General features: G+C 40.2%; 1 protein-coding gene and 1 long non-coding RNA gene across 10 annotated transcripts in view; both read left to right on the top strand.

Moving 5' to 3' along the window:
• The first annotated feature begins 1959 nt into the window (after nucleotides 1-1959).
• The window catches only part of map7d3 (MAP7 domain containing 3), a 26546-nt gene continuing 11642 nt past the window's right edge, over nucleotides 1960-16863 (top strand). For 4 of the 9 annotated variants that reach the window (XM_079351566.1, XM_079351565.1, XM_079351562.1 and 1 more), the window contains exons 1-9: nucleotides 1960-2112; nucleotides 9958-10059; nucleotides 10382-10462; nucleotides 10778-10941; nucleotides 11270-11381; nucleotides 11959-12042; nucleotides 12751-12858; nucleotides 13555-13650; nucleotides 14011-14109. In XM_079351566.1, coding sequence (XP_079207692.1) covers nucleotides 2067-2112; nucleotides 9958-10059; nucleotides 10382-10462; nucleotides 10778-10941; nucleotides 11270-11381; nucleotides 11959-12042; nucleotides 12751-12858; nucleotides 13555-13650; nucleotides 14011-14109 — 892 coding nt within the window. In that variant the 5' untranslated portion in view covers nucleotides 1960-2066. The remainder of the gene's footprint in view (nucleotides 2113-9957; nucleotides 10060-10381; nucleotides 10463-10777; nucleotides 10942-11269; nucleotides 11382-11958; nucleotides 12043-12750; nucleotides 12859-13554; nucleotides 13651-14010; nucleotides 14110-16863) is intronic. The other 5 variants (XM_079351569.1, XM_079351568.1, XM_079351567.1 and 2 more) reach the window with 3 other exon arrangements.
• On the top strand, nucleotides 14116-15725 carry LOC306828862. The gene is made up of 2 exons (XR_013779795.1): nucleotides 14116-15370; nucleotides 15443-15725. It is a non-coding gene; the product is annotated as an uncharacterized lncRNA (long non-coding RNA).

Genomic DNA, 16863 nt, shown 5'->3' with positions numbered 1-16863 from the left:
CATCCAAAATAGTAAACACATCTTGATACTCCACCTCTAACTCACTTTCATCTTCTGACACATCATCAAGAATGGAGTCTCTCCTCCTGTCCATCAGCAACTTTGTCTTCTCTCCTCCACACCATATCCTTTTTTTATGACAATTATCTGTGCATTTTCTTTTTTCTGGTCGTTTTCACTCCTTATTCAATCTGGTGAATAAATCAAAGAACAACAAACTACCTGAATCACTCACTATTGAATGGATTTTGGCTGACTGTCAAACTATATTAAGCACGTAAGGAGGATTGTTACAATAGGCTTCACTTAAGCACATCAGTCATATTAATTTATAATAATTCATCGCTCCAAGCTTAGGCTGTCTTTATCTCTTTAAGTCTTAATGTTTATACTGTACCTATTTAAGAATATTGTTAAAGCCCAGATAGATAGATAGATAGATAGATAGATAGATAGATAGATAGATAGATAGATAGATAGATAGATAGATAGATAGATAGATAGATAGATAGATAGATAAGAGTTTCATTTGTAGTTTTAAATTCCGATGCATGTTGATGAAGCAGATCTCGTTGGTTTGTAGCACATGTCCTCCATATTGTTTCCATCTCTGAAAACTGCAATTCAAATGATCCTCCAAAGATTCTCCATTCAGGAGTTGATGGCTTTGGGTATTTTAATAAAGAAAATTGAGGAAAAATAAGCAGTAGCATATTTTTAGAAACCAAAAACAAACAACCTAACATACCAGTGATCGTGCTCAAAGTTCTCAAGGCAACACCCTCTTTAAAAAAAAAAATAAAAAAAAATACTGTGGTGTCCTGTAATTTAAAACATCACTATATGGCCTTTGTCAGTTTGCTTCAGAGTGAGCATCACAATGCATTGCTAACTAGTTCTTACCTGTTTTAGATCAAAATAGTATTGTAGTGTTTAAAATTGGCCATAGATTAACAGCAATTGCTTTCAATGCAACTTTCAAATAAAGCTTATTGTTTTCTTAGTGCAAATACTCGTGATATCTTTCTGATATCGTGCTGGTGCAATACCATGACACTATAGCCTACATTAACATAACGTGCATAATTTACCTCAACTGTGTCTCTGTCTCTCTGTATTACTTTTCTTGCTAATTTTGTTTTGTAATGTAGCATCATAGACTGTAAATATTACGCGCAGCATACACCCACAAGTTGTCATTAACATTACAGTATAAAGAAACCTCTCCTTTGTCAACCAAATGAAATTGTTGAGTTAAATTATTCGCACTTTCTGGCGACGGGTCTGCGGTGTACCAACATGCAAAACACCCACATAAACGCCAGAGGGCGCAATTGAACTTCGGAGGCAAATGAACATTGGTTTTCGAAAGCCGCATAGATCGTCAATTTATTGTAATGGGCCACTACTATTCAAACATTATAGCTTGACAATGGCACACTATGCGTTTTGCACTGCTTAATGCAAGCCTTCTGATTCTAAAAGCCTTACACGGACAGAAATAATCTCCAAGCAACTAAAACCTCCTTGAGGCAGTGCAGCTTTCTTGAAATCGAAAGAAGAGCAGTTAACAGTTGCCGGGTGGCGCATTTAATTCAGCGACTTCATCCTGCAGCATTGTTGTCTAATAAATCTATGTTCTTCATGTAAGTGTTTTATTAAGGATTTCATTTTTGAAACGAATTTCATTCATTCAACAACATAGGATTTTTCTTGCCATTATTTTAGTTCGAAACATATAGTTATCAAATAACAATACTGTTTTATCTGTGGTACATGTAATTACATTTAAAGATCTGTATTTGTGTGTAATAAAGTATACAACAACTGGCCATAACAATAAAGTAAAGGACAACTTGAATTCAAAGTTCAGCACACAGTATGTTGTTCTTTCCCTTTTTTACGACTGTGTAAATCCGAGAAACTGTCAGAGTAAGACCTCATTTTTACATCACCATATCTTTGATGTCCACGTCCCCGCGGTGTCCGAGTCCTACCGGCTGCGATGTGTTACGCGCCCCAGCTTTAGAAAAAAAAAAAACACAGAGAAGGAAAACTTCAGAGAAATGGCGGAGGGTACTACGACTCTCAAAGGCTTGCGAGCCCAAATAGGTGAGCTTTTTTGATACTACTTGCGGTTTATTCAAGTCAGTTGAGTCTTACAGTGTTATTTAATTTCGTAACGTTTGCTCGCAAACTGCCGCCGCTAACCGGGCTGTTTGAACCGCGGCCAGCCTCTCCGGCTAGTAACGTTAGCTCTCTCTGTGTGTGTGTGTGCGTCCGCTTATCTGCTGACAATGGATGCGGAAAATCTGCAACTTCTTCTCGCATTGACACCTTTAAGCTGCACTTGCACAATTTAACATGCTTTTGAATGTATAACAGCTGAAGGAGCTGGTCTAACTTTAATAAAGTTGAGTAAATGTGCTCAGCGACCAAGTGACAGAAGTTATATATTGTAGCCTGAGAGCCGGTTGACACATGACGACTCCACTTGTCTGGCGCCTAGCTTACTTAGCATGTTTACTTAGCAGTTTTACTTTAATGCATTTAATCAAAACACTTTAAAGCTGCCTTGTAAATGTATTTGGGTCGATAAACAAACCACAACAGTTTGTTAAAGGAATCTAACTAGATGTTTTGAGAGTGATCTTCGCTTCGTTAAAGGGAGCTACATCACTTGAGGATTAAGAAGTGATCATCTGCTATCTCTATCAGGAAGAGTGCAGGAAGCCTTTTCTCTCTTCTCGTCTCATGTATTGAACATTGACAGCGGTCTGAGTTACTACAATTCAACAGATTGTTTCCCAAACCAGTTCCTCTGCAGTTCTTTGCAGCTTCATGATATAGAAATACAGTTTGTCGTATTTGCTGACATATGGCATAACCCCCACCACTCAACAGGGAGGGTGACTATAACAATGTCTGACCTGAATCTCACATAATGCTGGGGTGTCAGACAGCATCACAAGCTGAGCGCTGTAAAGATAATAAAGCAGCCTGTTCTAGTAGATGAAGCCATACAAGAGTTTTGTCCTGTCATGTAAAAACATGTGTAAGTAGCACGATGTAAGCCAACTGCTGCAGCAACATCACAATCAATGGCTCTCTCAGAAATGGATGTTTACTGTGTCTGCTTCTGTGGGCATGAATGCACAGTTTGTTATGACTTGAGCTGCAGCCTTGCTGACTTTTTCTTATTTTTTTTAAGGGTAAAAGGGAGTTTTCTGCATACCCAGTGTGGGTGTAGGCATGTTTTACTCCTGGCAAATAACTGGACCATATTTAGTCCTGATCTTCTTCCTGTTTCCCCTTGACTTTTCCATTCAGGATTTTCAATCGGGAATTTAACATCCACCCAATTCTGTGTTTTTTTTTTTTATGAAAAATATCCAAGAGCGTTACAATACTGCGAAAGGTTGGATTTCTGGCCTTGTGAGTAACATCAGGATGTCAGTTTGTTGCTCGGCCTCCAAGCAGAGCATAAAGACAGATCATAATAAAATAATGTTAGGAATCCAGCTCATGTACAGTTATTTACACAAGAATGTGAGCAGGCAGACCATTATTATAAAGAGAGATCACACCACTGCAAGTCACACTACAAGGTTATCCTGATCCTGGCTCAGCAACTGCTGCAGCAGAATTAAAAGCATGAGAAGTATTTCTGAGCTGGTTGGATTTAACCAAAGGAGGAAATGGGCCAGCCTTAACTTTAACTTTGTCGTTCCCCAGATTTGGTTCTGTATTTTTCTCTCTGCTCTTTTCTTTTAACCTTTTATAATCGACAGATTGGATGTTTTGCAGTCTGTGCGTGCATTCACATACACCCCCCCCCCGAGATTTGAATAGCAAAACATGTGAATTTGTGTTGACTATAACTAAGGACCGTCTTTCTATGCCCAGAGTACTTATGTTCATACGATGAAGAATCAGTCAGAAGGTTATCAAAATATGAGCTTGTTTGTTTTTGGGTTCATATGTATTTATTTGATATACTTGCATTTGATATTTTCTCTGCCATCTTTTGAACTCGGGTTGGTTTTTAAGAAAAGTTTCCATTTAGGAGTACGTCCAAATAGTCCTGTTCTTCCATCTCTGCCATAAAAGCAACTCTCTGATCTGTGTTGTCTACAAGTGACACTATGTCATGTTAGTGGAGGTTTGGGCTTCATGCTGCTTTAAAGATAAGATTTGTGTATGTGAGAGATTTGATGTTGTTGGATAAGGATGTTCAGTTCAGCACTCGTGCCCTGACTTGTTTTGGTTTAGTAAGGCCGACAAACCAAATAATAGAAGAGGTCTCCATAGTTTCTTCTGTTCTGATAAAGAGAGGTTGAAGTGACTAACAGAGATTAGGCCATTTGAATTATTTAACACTATAAAACCCTGTATTTTATAATCGACTATTATCTATAACCCAATGCTTTATCATAAAGAGCCTGACTGTAACTAACAGTTACTTGCTTACTTACTTCATTACAAATTCATCCACAGAGTTTATTTTTCACAATTTATCAGTTAACCCTTCAATCATTAAAGAGCCTTCTAAAATTTGAATGAAATGTATTTATATATTAGAGATACTATTTGCCTTCAATCAGTTATTCCAAATATTATTGCAGCTCTGCATTGCTGATTAGATTTTGATCATGGATCCCATCTTTAAAATGTCCACCTCCTAAGATACTGTGGTCCACCTGTAAGAGGAGGCTCTTGTGTCATCATGATCCTGCAAGTACTGCAAATAGCCCAGGCTTACCTTTGCATGAACAGGTCTCGCTTAATCCCATAGAAGATCTGGTGTGTGTGTGTGTGTGTGTGTGTGTGTGTGTGTGCGCGTTCTTGAGCATGCATCAGCAGTGTTATCTGAGGACCTGAAATCTTGAGCCAGTGATTAGACACTGTGCACCACATACAACAAAGACTTGTTTTGAGAATAATTAGACCTACGTTTCTGACGATGAATCCACCTATCAGTCTGTTTGATTTGAGGAAGAAATCCCTGCATGCTAGCACTCACAGCTACCCTGTCATTACGCCCTGCAGACACTTCCTGTGCAACAAGCTGCTTAATGACACCATGCAGCAGTGCACAGTCAACGCTGCAGTTGAATGTAGGCTCAGAGAAGATACCTAACCTGCTCTTGCACTTTGACAACATTGTTTTGTTTTTTTGTGTGACTGAGACACCAAACATTGTCTAAACATCTTGCTTGTTTTCTAACTGATGTATGATCCATGTTAGCGTTCAACCAGAAGTGTTGTGTGATGTAATACAGTCTGGCCAGTTTCCTGTTTTCTGTTTTTGTCTGGGCTGTTAGTGTGGGGTCATCAGCAGCCCCCTTGTGGTCTTTACTACTGCCCATATAACTCAGTAGCCTGAAGCTCAGACCACATGCAATCAATATGTGTACTGTATGTGCTCTAAACACAGAATGTCTCTATAAGCATCTTATACGATCCTGAAATGATCAGTAGCAGTAGTAAGTATCACAGTAGCAGAGGTTATTGGTGTATGGCTAACCATAATAATCACAGGCTGGCTACCTCCCTAATATAATGGCAGGGGAAAGACTGCCCCCCTCCCTCACCTTTTTTGTATGTGTGTGTATGTGACTTCTGATTTTTCAACACTGGATGTTGCCACTTGACTAAACATTTGATTATTCTATCCGAACAGTGAGGTGTGTTTCCAGTTCATGACTTTTTGTTCCTTTTAATCTTTTGAAGTGTTTAGCTGAGTCACTTTATGCAGCCAGCAGCTGAAACGTGTTGATATGTGAAAAGAATCTCCATAGAGATGTAGTGATGAGCAACACTTCCTCTGATTGGCTCTTTTGCTTTTCTATGATGAGCACACCTGGCCCAATCGAGGTCTGTCGGGGAAACAACACCTTCCCCCAATCTTGCATAAGTCTTGTTAAACTGGATAAAGGGGCCATGTTATTAGATCAACTGGTCCTGTCAGAGAAAGTATAAAAAAAAGTACCATTAAACTAAAACTAAGTCATTTTCTGCATTCAAATGAGGATGAAGTGATTTAAAAAGATGATTAAATACCTGTCTCTGGTTTTACTTTACATTATAAAGACACTTCTACCATGAAATACGGTGTGATGTAAAAACAGAAGATCACAGGTTAAAATACACTCAACATGTTTAAGTGGTTAGGTTGAATGAGAAGAAGAGATGGTCATGTAACCTGTAACAGTTACATAAGAGTCAGGGTTTTATTATAAAAAATATTATTACACCTTCCTATAATCATTACTTTTAGCTCATAGTGCTTTAAAGAAAGAAAATCTTTATTGGCAGTTCAGCCCGGATTAAAAAAGATGCATCTCTAATAAGCAGATTTACACCTGAAAAGGTCTGCACGTTTTTAACTGTTACCTTTTCTGTCTCTGTGCTTTCACTTCCCTCTAAAGGATGCAGTTTTCAGTTGTCATGTCATTACAGGAGCTGTACAGAAAGCTTGTACTTGGGGGAGATGAGTCAGTGTTTCTTACAAGTTCAGACTCTCGAGCGTCTTCTTCTTCAGTTTTGCGCCTTAGATCGATAATAATTGGTTGCAACATCAGATTTATTTTATTCAAAAGGTGTTACTAAGGATCACGACCTCTAACCGGCGTAATCTTGGCCATGCCGAGTATTTTCAGGGCTAAGTCACGTGATGTGACGACACAAAATGGAAACACTAGAAAAAAAGTGTTTGCACAAAATGCAAGTTTTTTTTTTCTTTTTTCTACAGTTTAAGAAAATAATTTCTACTTTAAAATCAAATGTGTCGTTTTAATTTCAAACGATGATTTGATTCCAGTTTGAAATATTCACTAATAATAGCCACATGATGGCTCATCAGATATGTACTTTTTTATTAGAAACTAGATCCCAGCTGATTTGCAGTAGAGACCATGTCAGTGAACTATGAGGTGGAAAAACCCCAAAAAACGTGCTCACATGTTCAATTAATCGTTATGATGATTTACGGCCTTGAATCACCTCATTTCAGAGTGAATGTTGACTCAGTACAGATCGGAGCCTTGTTTAGAGGCATGGTTGAGAAGCACTTCATCCATCCCATGCTGCAGTGACCATCACTTAGCAACAGTAACCGAGTGACACAGAGTGCCTGGTGTGTTATAGTTGCCTCCATTAAAAATTGAAGAGAAACAGGGAAGGCTTGTAAGATATGATGTAACAGACTATATTAAAAGTCATGACATTTCTTTATTTCATAACCTCTTTATAAATGGAGGGTTAGTAGGTGTGTTTTATTCATGTCCCTGTATCAGAGTGTTGATCATTTCATCAAGCCCCTGTCTGTTTTTTTCTCTTTATTCTCAAGTATAAAGAAACGGTCTGCGATGCCACAAAGTATCTAGCTACTTCCTCGTTGAACCTAATTACATGCAAATCCATACGGTGTGTCAAACATACAATTTAGCCCTTTTTGCATGTACTGTCACCATCTAAAACAATGTAAGCAGTGTATTACTTGGAACTTATACAACTTTTCTTGTGAGTGACAAGTCACTCCTGTGTATCTAACTGCCGTCAAACCACAGTCCTGTGCTTCTTTTAGCCACAGTGGTTGAAGTTGGGAGTCTTTAGGGGAAACTGACCTGGCCTATTAATTTCTCCTGGGCATTAACTGCAGACTTTGACCCTCATAAGCTGCTTTGACTGGAGAGCAATGATGCTTCTGCAGAATACAGATGATCAGAGCATGATGACTGACACTTATCCTGTCAGCTCTCTGTCCTCTGGTCAGCTCCTGGTTCTTCTCATGCATGTTTTCTTTTTTTAGTGGGCTTTTTGAATTTATTCTAATTAGCCTTTAAATGTTTTAGTTTTAGTTACTTTTATTCGTCTTCGTGTTGGTTCAGTCGATTTCAGGCTGGAGAGGTAGTAGAGTCCTTTACATGTGGATATAGGACATGCACGCTATCCTGTTCTCTGTGAAACCCATAACCAGTGCCTGTGGTGTGCACAGCAGGATTTTGTTCCATACACAAAGACAACAACAGTCAAAGGTGTTGCTAACTTGGATGATGTCCTATAACTACTATCATATGACCGTTCCAGTTCACTGTTGCTGCTCCTCTTAAAGACAAATGGCCTTATCTTACCTCAGATCCCACTGCATTTTGAGTGAGAGTTTAATGTGAAATCACAAAAAGTTTTTGCATTAGCATTAAAAAGACCCCCACATCTATATAATGTTCAGCATCTCGATGAGACTTTATTACACTGGAAGACTGAACATAGTAGTGAGCCAATGACAGTGAAGTTACTTTCAAAAACACTGCTCGTATCAGAAAGGAGACGATCACAGTTGAGTTTTGCTCTCAAACAGGACCAGAATGTTGTCAGCAGAGGTATCCCCTGCTTTGAAAACTCCCCTCTGAAAGATGAGGGAAAAGCTGTAGTATAGTAATATATCTGTTCATTCTTGTTAGGCTTTATTCAAGCTTTCATTCGAGGTTACATCGTATAACTGTATTTATGTGGAATCTGAATGGCTTCTTAGCCAGCGCGAAGGGAAAAATGAAATGACTGTAATGTGTAAAACGTGCAATATCTTAATGTCAAGAATACGTGCAGTGAACATACCAAAATCCCATGGGAGAGAAGAGATACATTTCATAGTTTGGATATCTTTTCTGTTCTGAATCCAAATATCAGAATATCACCTCATGTTTTAGACACTAACCCGCCAGTCGCCACTGATGAACTTAAGTGGAGCTCATGATTGGCTGGGGCTTCATTCATCTCATGGCCGAGATTGCTCAGTGTTTGCATGCTGAGTGTAAAATACATGACATTAAAAGCCCTTAGGTTGCATTGATTTGCTGACTCTCAAAAATAAGCTGCATCTTAACTTTACTTACACAATAACTTAGGAAGTTAATATACACTTTTAATCTATTGTAACCATAAAGATGCTTGAACTTGAGGCAGACTGATCTTTGAAAGATAAAGGAGTAGTATAGTGTAGATGGAAGGAGCAGTCTTTATTTCACTAAGTTCTGAAGGTTCATCATAGACGATGAAGGACTTTTAAGAAGTTGATCGAAGAACTCATCAATAATGTAAGAAGAACAGTAGTATCATTTCCTGCTTTGTCAGCAGTTCTTAAATGCTGAATACACAGCAACAAGAGGAAAGAGAAAGGCTGAATGTGTGATACCACGGCTCATAAAGCTGCATCATGTCCTCTCTGTTTCCCTCCTTCCTGCTTCTGGATCTCCAAACATGATTTTCCTGTTGTAGTTTTGTGTGATACTGACCCACTGTTGTCTTAGCGGGAGTGTTGATGTATCTACCTTTTAAAGTATTATATCCGCATGCATCTAAAAATTCTCAAGAGGAATCTATGGGTCTTTAAACAAAATAGTTTTGTTTTTTTAATGTATGGAAAATTATTTTTGTTCTATTTTTGCTGCAAGTGCTGCATAGCATGCTGTCGTTGTGGTTTCTCATGATCGATAAACTATTTCAAAAGTTATCGCTGGAATTTAAATTTGAATGTTCAAGCGAGCATTTTTTTGGGTTGTGATGTTTTAGACCACTTGGGATTTTTAATTTTTTTTTTAGGAAGCTCACAGGGGTTGATTCCAGGCATGCTTCTTACAGTAGCTGTGTCTCTAAGGTTTAGGCCTGTCACAGAAAGCAGTGTAGGGCAGGCTGCACGGTTGACCATGAGCGAGGGGGCCACGTCAATCGGCTGAATAGCTGGATTGTTCTGCGCCTTCAAATCCGCTGGATCTTTCTAGAAGTTAAATTCCTCTGGCGAGCAAATGGCATAGAGAAAATGTCCAATATCAGGTCATTCAAGCAATTGTGTTTCTTACATAGATAATGTTTCAAATACCTGGTATTACTGATATGACATCATGCAGCTCTTGTTGTGTGTGTGTGTGTGTAATGTGTGTTTTGTATGACGCACAGCTGCAGCTGCACAGGCACAAGCCGAGGAGCGGCGTAGCCTGGCCGGGAACAGTCCAGGACCTATCACCAACGTACCAGCTAAACCTCAGGGGTGTAGGCCAGGTAAATGACACCACACCTTGACATTGTTTGTCACAGGTACTGCCCTGTCCCTGCAGCATTGTCTTCTATAATCTCAACCATTAGATGCAACACTATCCACTTCCACCACCCTCTATACAGGCTGCAGGTAAACCTTAGTCATCCTCTACTGTAACAGTTGACAAAGCTCACCAATGACGGCCCACATGCATTCATCTGCCTGACTGATGCAAAGTCTCTGTAACACTAAGACACATTGTAATCACCCCCTTTGTTCTCTGAATGTGCATATTGCTGCACGTTTGCTTTTTAACAGCATATAAACACATGAATATGTTTGCAGTTATTGACGGTGCCGCACTGAGAATAGACGACCGACTGCGAGTGGCCAAAGAGAGACGGGAGGAAGCAGACCGACAACACGGTAAAAGGACCCTCTGACAATGTTGTAGCCTCTGACTTCCATTACTATGTGTGGTGTTGTTGAGGTTGGGTCAAAAATTTCCTGATTAGCATCATCTTTACAAAATTTGTCTTAATCAACTCAGTAATAGTTATCAGTGGTGTGTGAGCTGCAGTTGCTGACTTTTCTGTTTTCTTGTAAGTTGTTGATGTCGTACACCTGAAGATTTGTAACCCGTTCGAGTGTCATAATCACCTCGGTCCTAATACTAACAATCTCCCTTTTCTCTCTGTATACACTGCCTTTCCACCACGGACACATTGTATGTGTGGTCAGCTTTGCGAGAGTCTCAGATCATGGAAAGGGAGCGTAAGGCCAAGCTACAAGTAGAGCGTCAGATGGAGGAGCGTCACAAAAAAGTTGAGGAACAGCGAAAGAAGGAGGAGCAGAAACGAATGGCTGTGGAGGAGAAGAGGAAGCAGAAACAGGAAGAGGAAAAGGTATCTGCACTGGTGGAGGATTTGTGGGATCCTCAGAGTAGTGTTGCTCAGTTGATTTGACTCTTGGGACAAAAATGTTTAAATTAATGTAAAAAAATATATATATATATATGAAACAGCTTCATTCAGCATTTTTTCTTTTGAGTTCTTTTTAATGAAAGATTAGATTTTATTTTAAATTGTGAACAGTGTCTAAGGTATCTGGACATTGTAATATGACTTGTAATATGACATCAGTTGGTCTTGTCCCTGTATATTCTAGTTAAGAGATGATTGTTGGGTTCTTAAACTAACATATGTTTTATTCTTTGCTTGTGTGATGCTGAAGGAGCACTACGAGGCGGTGATGCGGCGGACATTGGAGCGTAGCCAACGAGTGGAGCAGAGGCAGAAAAGATGGTCCTGGGGAGGACTTTCCACAGACTCAGATGGACGAACAGGTAGAAGCCTTCACAAAAAGTCATCCTTTCGTTTCTTCCCTCTCCTTCAGTTCAATTTAACGGTCACAATCCACCTTCCATGTTGCACCAAAGAAACAGCTAGGACACCCTGAGCAATCCTTTGTAAGAGCTCATATTCTAATATTAAAAGGCATATAAACAAACAACCTTGTTCTATGGATGGACAGGGCATTGTTCTATGTTTCAACAGAGGATTTAACCACTTCTCCTTCTATTCTGACTTGGTAATAATAACTGATAACACAGACTTGGTAATAGTACTATCCTGTTCTATTAGCTGTCAGAAATTCTTAATTCCAAACATATAGAGTCGCATTTATGCACTGAGTAAAAAAGTGCATGCAGCCATAGTCTCACAACAATACATGTTCCTTTGCACAGCCACTCCAACAGTTTGTCTCTCACTCAACATTATTCTGTAAACATCTTTTAGAACTTGGTATCGTCCAATACCTGGGTCAGAAAAGTAATCAACCAGCTGGATTTAACCTTCACTCTTCCCACCTCAGCATCTCGTATTTTACTGCTCCTCTCTGAGAGCTGTCTTTTCCCACAGGAGACTCTGATGCCAGCGCCTCATCTCCCGTAACAGTAGTTATTTCCCCTGCCTCACCAGAAAAGCCACCAAGGAGTCGACAAGGTTTTGTGTGTTGATAATTTGTTCCCTGATGTAGCAACACAGCATGGATTGGCACTGGCACTTCTGATAGCTTCTTCGCCCACCTTCTATACCTCTCTCTCTCTCCCAGCACCACCCCTCACCCCACCAACCACTAACTGGCAGTTTGTCACTAACACTCTCTTGTATGGGGCCTGTGTTCCAAATGTGTCTTATACTGGTTAAACAGCGGATGGTGACACTGTCTATCACTTCCAGATCATGTGGGTGACTTTGCATGGAAGCCCAGTACAAAAAGCAGGACTAATAACATCTGTGGGTTCTCTGCTATGAAACCATTGTATCGATGCTCTCTTGTTTGGGGAGGTCAAAAACATCATCGGTAAACTAACCACCATGCCTGCATCTAAAAGCACAACACATTTGTTATGGTTGGATATAAACATACATTGCAATGTTAAACATACTATGTGCCTGCAGAGTCATGTTTATTTTAACGTTCATTGCATTAGTAGCCTATTATATATCAACATTATGCTGTGGACATGTCTGTTTTTTCAATGTGTATTTTGATAAATCAACAGATGAACCGTTAAATATAAGGGGTATTAGGATCTTGCAGAACCCCGTACTCCCTTGTGTCATTAACCCAGTTGCCCTTCCCCTTTGGCAAACCTCTAGTGTGTAAACCCCGCCTCCCTCGTCTGTCTTTCCTCCTCCCTTTTTTAGTGGACAAACGCTCCACGTCCACCATGAACCTGAAACAGCCGTCAGAGGCTGCAATCAGCAGACGCCTTTCCTCCTCCTCTGCTACCCTCATCAAATCTTCCGACAAAAGTAAGTCCCTCCCTCCTCCCTCCTCCCCCCCCCCCCCCCCCCCCCCCCCCCTTTGCTCCCTCCCCTCTGTATGTGCTATGTCTTGACCATTGTATTATTTTTCCAAATAGTCTATTATCAGCGAGATAATTATCTTTCACTGATCATTAATGTGCTAGTCTTGAACAAACCCAACTTTACTCCAACCCCTTGAGCCTGGAGTGAACTCTAAACGTTGTGCGCTCTTGTGATCCAGGGTTTTACACAAGGGCTCACTGAAGCATAGACAGACTGGTGAAGGATGCTTTAGCTCTCTGTCTCTGGTTCCAACTCATGATAAATAAACAAATGAGCCGCATATGATCACATTTCACCCCTACGATGTGATGAATCAGAAGGGATTCCTGGCACCAAAGTATGATAGTAGTATGGAAGCCGGTTACAATAATTACAAACTATTGATTGACATCAAGTGTATTTGCTTCCAACATCAAAAAAATAATCATTACAATCTGTTGTTTTAAATCTCTCCACAGCTTCTATGGGTTGCCAGTGCCATTTCTACATTGTGAAATTGCCGATCATTTGGGTTTTGATATTTGTGCTATTCCCTTCTCAGGATTATAATTCAGTTCTTAAAGGTGGTAGAGCCATTGTTCTATTCGCAGGAGAGCACTGTGTAAATTCACCACTGGGTGTTTCATCATTGTCTCTCAGGTGTTAAGCAGAGGAGTTCGTCATGTAACCGGTTGTCTAGCAATGCTGCTCAGGCCAGTAAGGAAGACGGCAAAAAGCTTCAGGTGGAACAGACAGGTGCAAAAGACCCCCTCTCCATCCATCCCACACTATGCTCTCATAACAGAGTCCATTTTCTACACTTCACAGTTTATAGGGAAACGATTCAGTAAGTCTCAAGTGCAGTCACAGCTATGACTTTAGTATGGCAAGCTTAATTACATGGCATGATTCTTGTTACGATCAGAGGGAGCTGTTCAACTGTCCTCTGTTAGCTTAAGGACTGTCTCTTAAACATGGACATCAGCTGCTGTCTGCTGTAGCCTGGTAAATCACATGAAAGCCAAATGAAGTGCACATGACTTGTAGACAATGTCCTGGGATTCCTTGTTCACTCCCAGCGTCTGCTTGGCTATAACTCCACTCTCATGTCCATAGGCCATTCCATGAAGAAGAGAAGTTCCTCCCTTTCACGAGTAAGTGTGGGCAGAGCACAAACTCCTGCCCGGCCTGATAAAGGGACATCGGATGATCAAGGTGGCTAGCATGAACAGTCAGGATTCTCTTTTTTTTCTCTGTCATGCACTTATCTGCATCTCAGGCCTTCCTTTTTAAATAACAAGCATGTTGCTACGATGTTAAGAGCTTGAACATTCTGAATTTGTGCGGGGTTTTTAAACCACTACTGTCTGTTACGGAGAGGTTTTGGTGATAATACTCTCATTCGGCTTATGTCATTGTCATCAGCTAAATGGCTTTTTCCTGTGTATTCCTTCTTTCAGCCCATGCTATCCTTCAATGAAGTCTTACTCACAAACCATTCAGTCAACCCAAGGCTGCTGCTACGCATCTCCACACTGTCTTTTATCTGTGATTTAATGGGAACTCTGTGTCCATCCTGTATGGCTTAACCTTTACGCTGTCTTTAACCACCAGACTCTGTACTGTGCCATGTTTCTCACTGGCAGCTGGTTTTGCCTTAACCTTTTGTTTTCCAGTCTAGGAATGGTTTGTGGTGTGTACAATGTTTGCTCTAACACAGTGTATTGTTTTTTTGTTGTCACAAAGTGTTGATTGTCTCCCCCCCCCCAGATGGATTTAAGTCACTGGGCTTGTGCCTCAGTGTGGTGTATGCCAGTGCCATCCCATTAACCACCAATTCTTTTGTCTGTCCAATAGTTGTTGTCAGTGTCTTCGTGCAGATCACGAGTTCTAATCATCCTCTTGCTCTGTGTACATGTTTGTTAATGTACAGTATGTGATTAATAAGGAAATAATACACCATATTAAAACATTAGAAACAAAACACAAGATACTTAAAACGTATAAAAGAACATAGCATCCTATTTAACCCAAGCTTCCACATGCTCTATTCTTTTCTTAAATGTAACCTTAGTTCTAATAACCTAGATTCTTAAAGGGATAGTTTAAGTTCTTTGAAATGGGTTTGTATGTGGTAGTTGTCAATGGCATCATCCCTCAGGAGAAGCAGGTCAGCTTGGCCTCTCGGTTGAGAAAATGTTCAGCGCTGTTCTTCAGCCACTTTGTTTGTGCACTACGTGAAGCGTCTGCCTCTGCCTGCAGCACCCTGAGTCTATAGTGAACAAGTAAAATGGAATTTTTCCTTCACATATTGATATAACCGCATCCCAGTCTGACATCATTGTAATGCAACAAATGTTTGAAATGTATCTAACACAGCTCAGTAATTCCTTTTAGTATCAAACACTGTATTATGATAAAGTTAACATCTCGTTGACCATAGTTTGTTTTATTATGCAATTAAAAAAACAACAATGTGAGCATAAAAATCTTACTCTGTAAACACATTTCCATTCAGCTTTTCTTCTTTTCACAAGTTTGTCAAGAGCTCTGGATAGTGAGTGGTGAAGACTGCGGGCATATGTGGATTATTGTTCTTACCAAGTCTCTTTCATAGCTCTTTGGGTTTAATGGCCTGGGCTCACTGTTTGCAGACCTGCATCACTAGTTAACTTGGGACCTGTCTGCAGCAGTGTATAGCCCATTAGCCTAGCTTCTGTTACGGCACTTCTGCTTTTAAATACACAGGGCAGAGCTGATCAGCGCCTCCTTTTGGCTAAACACTTGTAATTGACAATTATCTCATACATCTCTACTTAAAAAAAACCAAACATCTCATTATTCTACTTGTGTGGCGTACTGAGCTATCCTGCTGTGTTGCAAAAGCAGACTCTCAACTGCTTACAAAAAAAGAAGTCTGTCCAAAACAGATGTCTTCTCGGTAAGGGGTTTCAAAGGGAAGTGACTCTGCACTCTCCTTTTTAAAGCCAGGTGTAAGGTACGGAGACCAAGCTGTCCACATTTAAAGTCTTCCTCTGTTATCATTTCTTCTGTTTCCTTTTTATTTGCAACAAAAAATGGGGAACTATTCATTCTACCATTGTGTCATTGCAGCAGTTCTTTGTTTCTGCTGTGAAATCAAAGGCCTGTGTAGTACTGAAGACTGGCTCATTATTCTAATCAAATTCAATGCTCATTTAGTCTTCATTTTAGAAGAGGTTTTTCACAGCAGAAGCCAAAGAGCTCTTGCTTGCGCACGGTCACTCTATCACTTTAAGCCTGTCACCACTGTCCAATGCACTGCTCAGCTCTACTTGCTTGGAACTGTCAATCATGAGTTTGGGGGCATCAGCAACACCATGTATAGTCTGTTCTACCATTACAGAAAGGCAGGACCTGTGCATTCTGTGATGTACTGATAATATAATAGAGAAATTAGGCTGCCTGTTTAATCATGTCTTTACATTTCTGTTCTTTGAATGTGTTTTTAGAACTTCACTCTTCTGCTGTGTAACAGTCTGCAGTGTTTTACCTCAGTCTGACGTGTATTTGAACATCTCATTTGTAATCACAGCTGAGGTGATACCAAAAAAGCATGAGGTCTTATCCAAAGCTATTTTTCATTTAAAGCCGTGGCTCAGTGGTAAGAGTCGGGCGACTCTTAACCCGAAGGTTGTTGGTTTGAGCCTCAGCTCTGGCAGTTACATGTCAAAATATCCTTGGACAAGGCACTATACCCTAAATTCCTGCTGCTGCTCTGCCTGATGCGCGTGAATGAAATAGTTCTGATGGGCGCTTTACATAGCAGCCTCTCCCATAAGTGTGTGAATAGGTGAATGTGTCATTTAGTGTAAAAACATGTTTAGATTTGTCAGAAGGAAAGCACGAAACAAGTCCAGGTTGAAAAAACTTCCAAATGAGTCGAGCTGAGCCTTTTCGTAGCCTCTTTGTGCATAAGGCTTCTTTCAC

The sequence above is a fragment of the Symphodus melops genome, assembly GCF_947650265.1.
Source record: "Symphodus melops genome assembly, chromosome: 9".
NCBI classification, from domain to species: Eukaryota; Metazoa; Chordata; class Actinopteri; order Labriformes; family Labridae; genus Symphodus; species Symphodus melops.
Note: the sequence above shows the minus strand (reverse complement) of the source record. Positions and strands in the feature narration are given on the sequence as shown.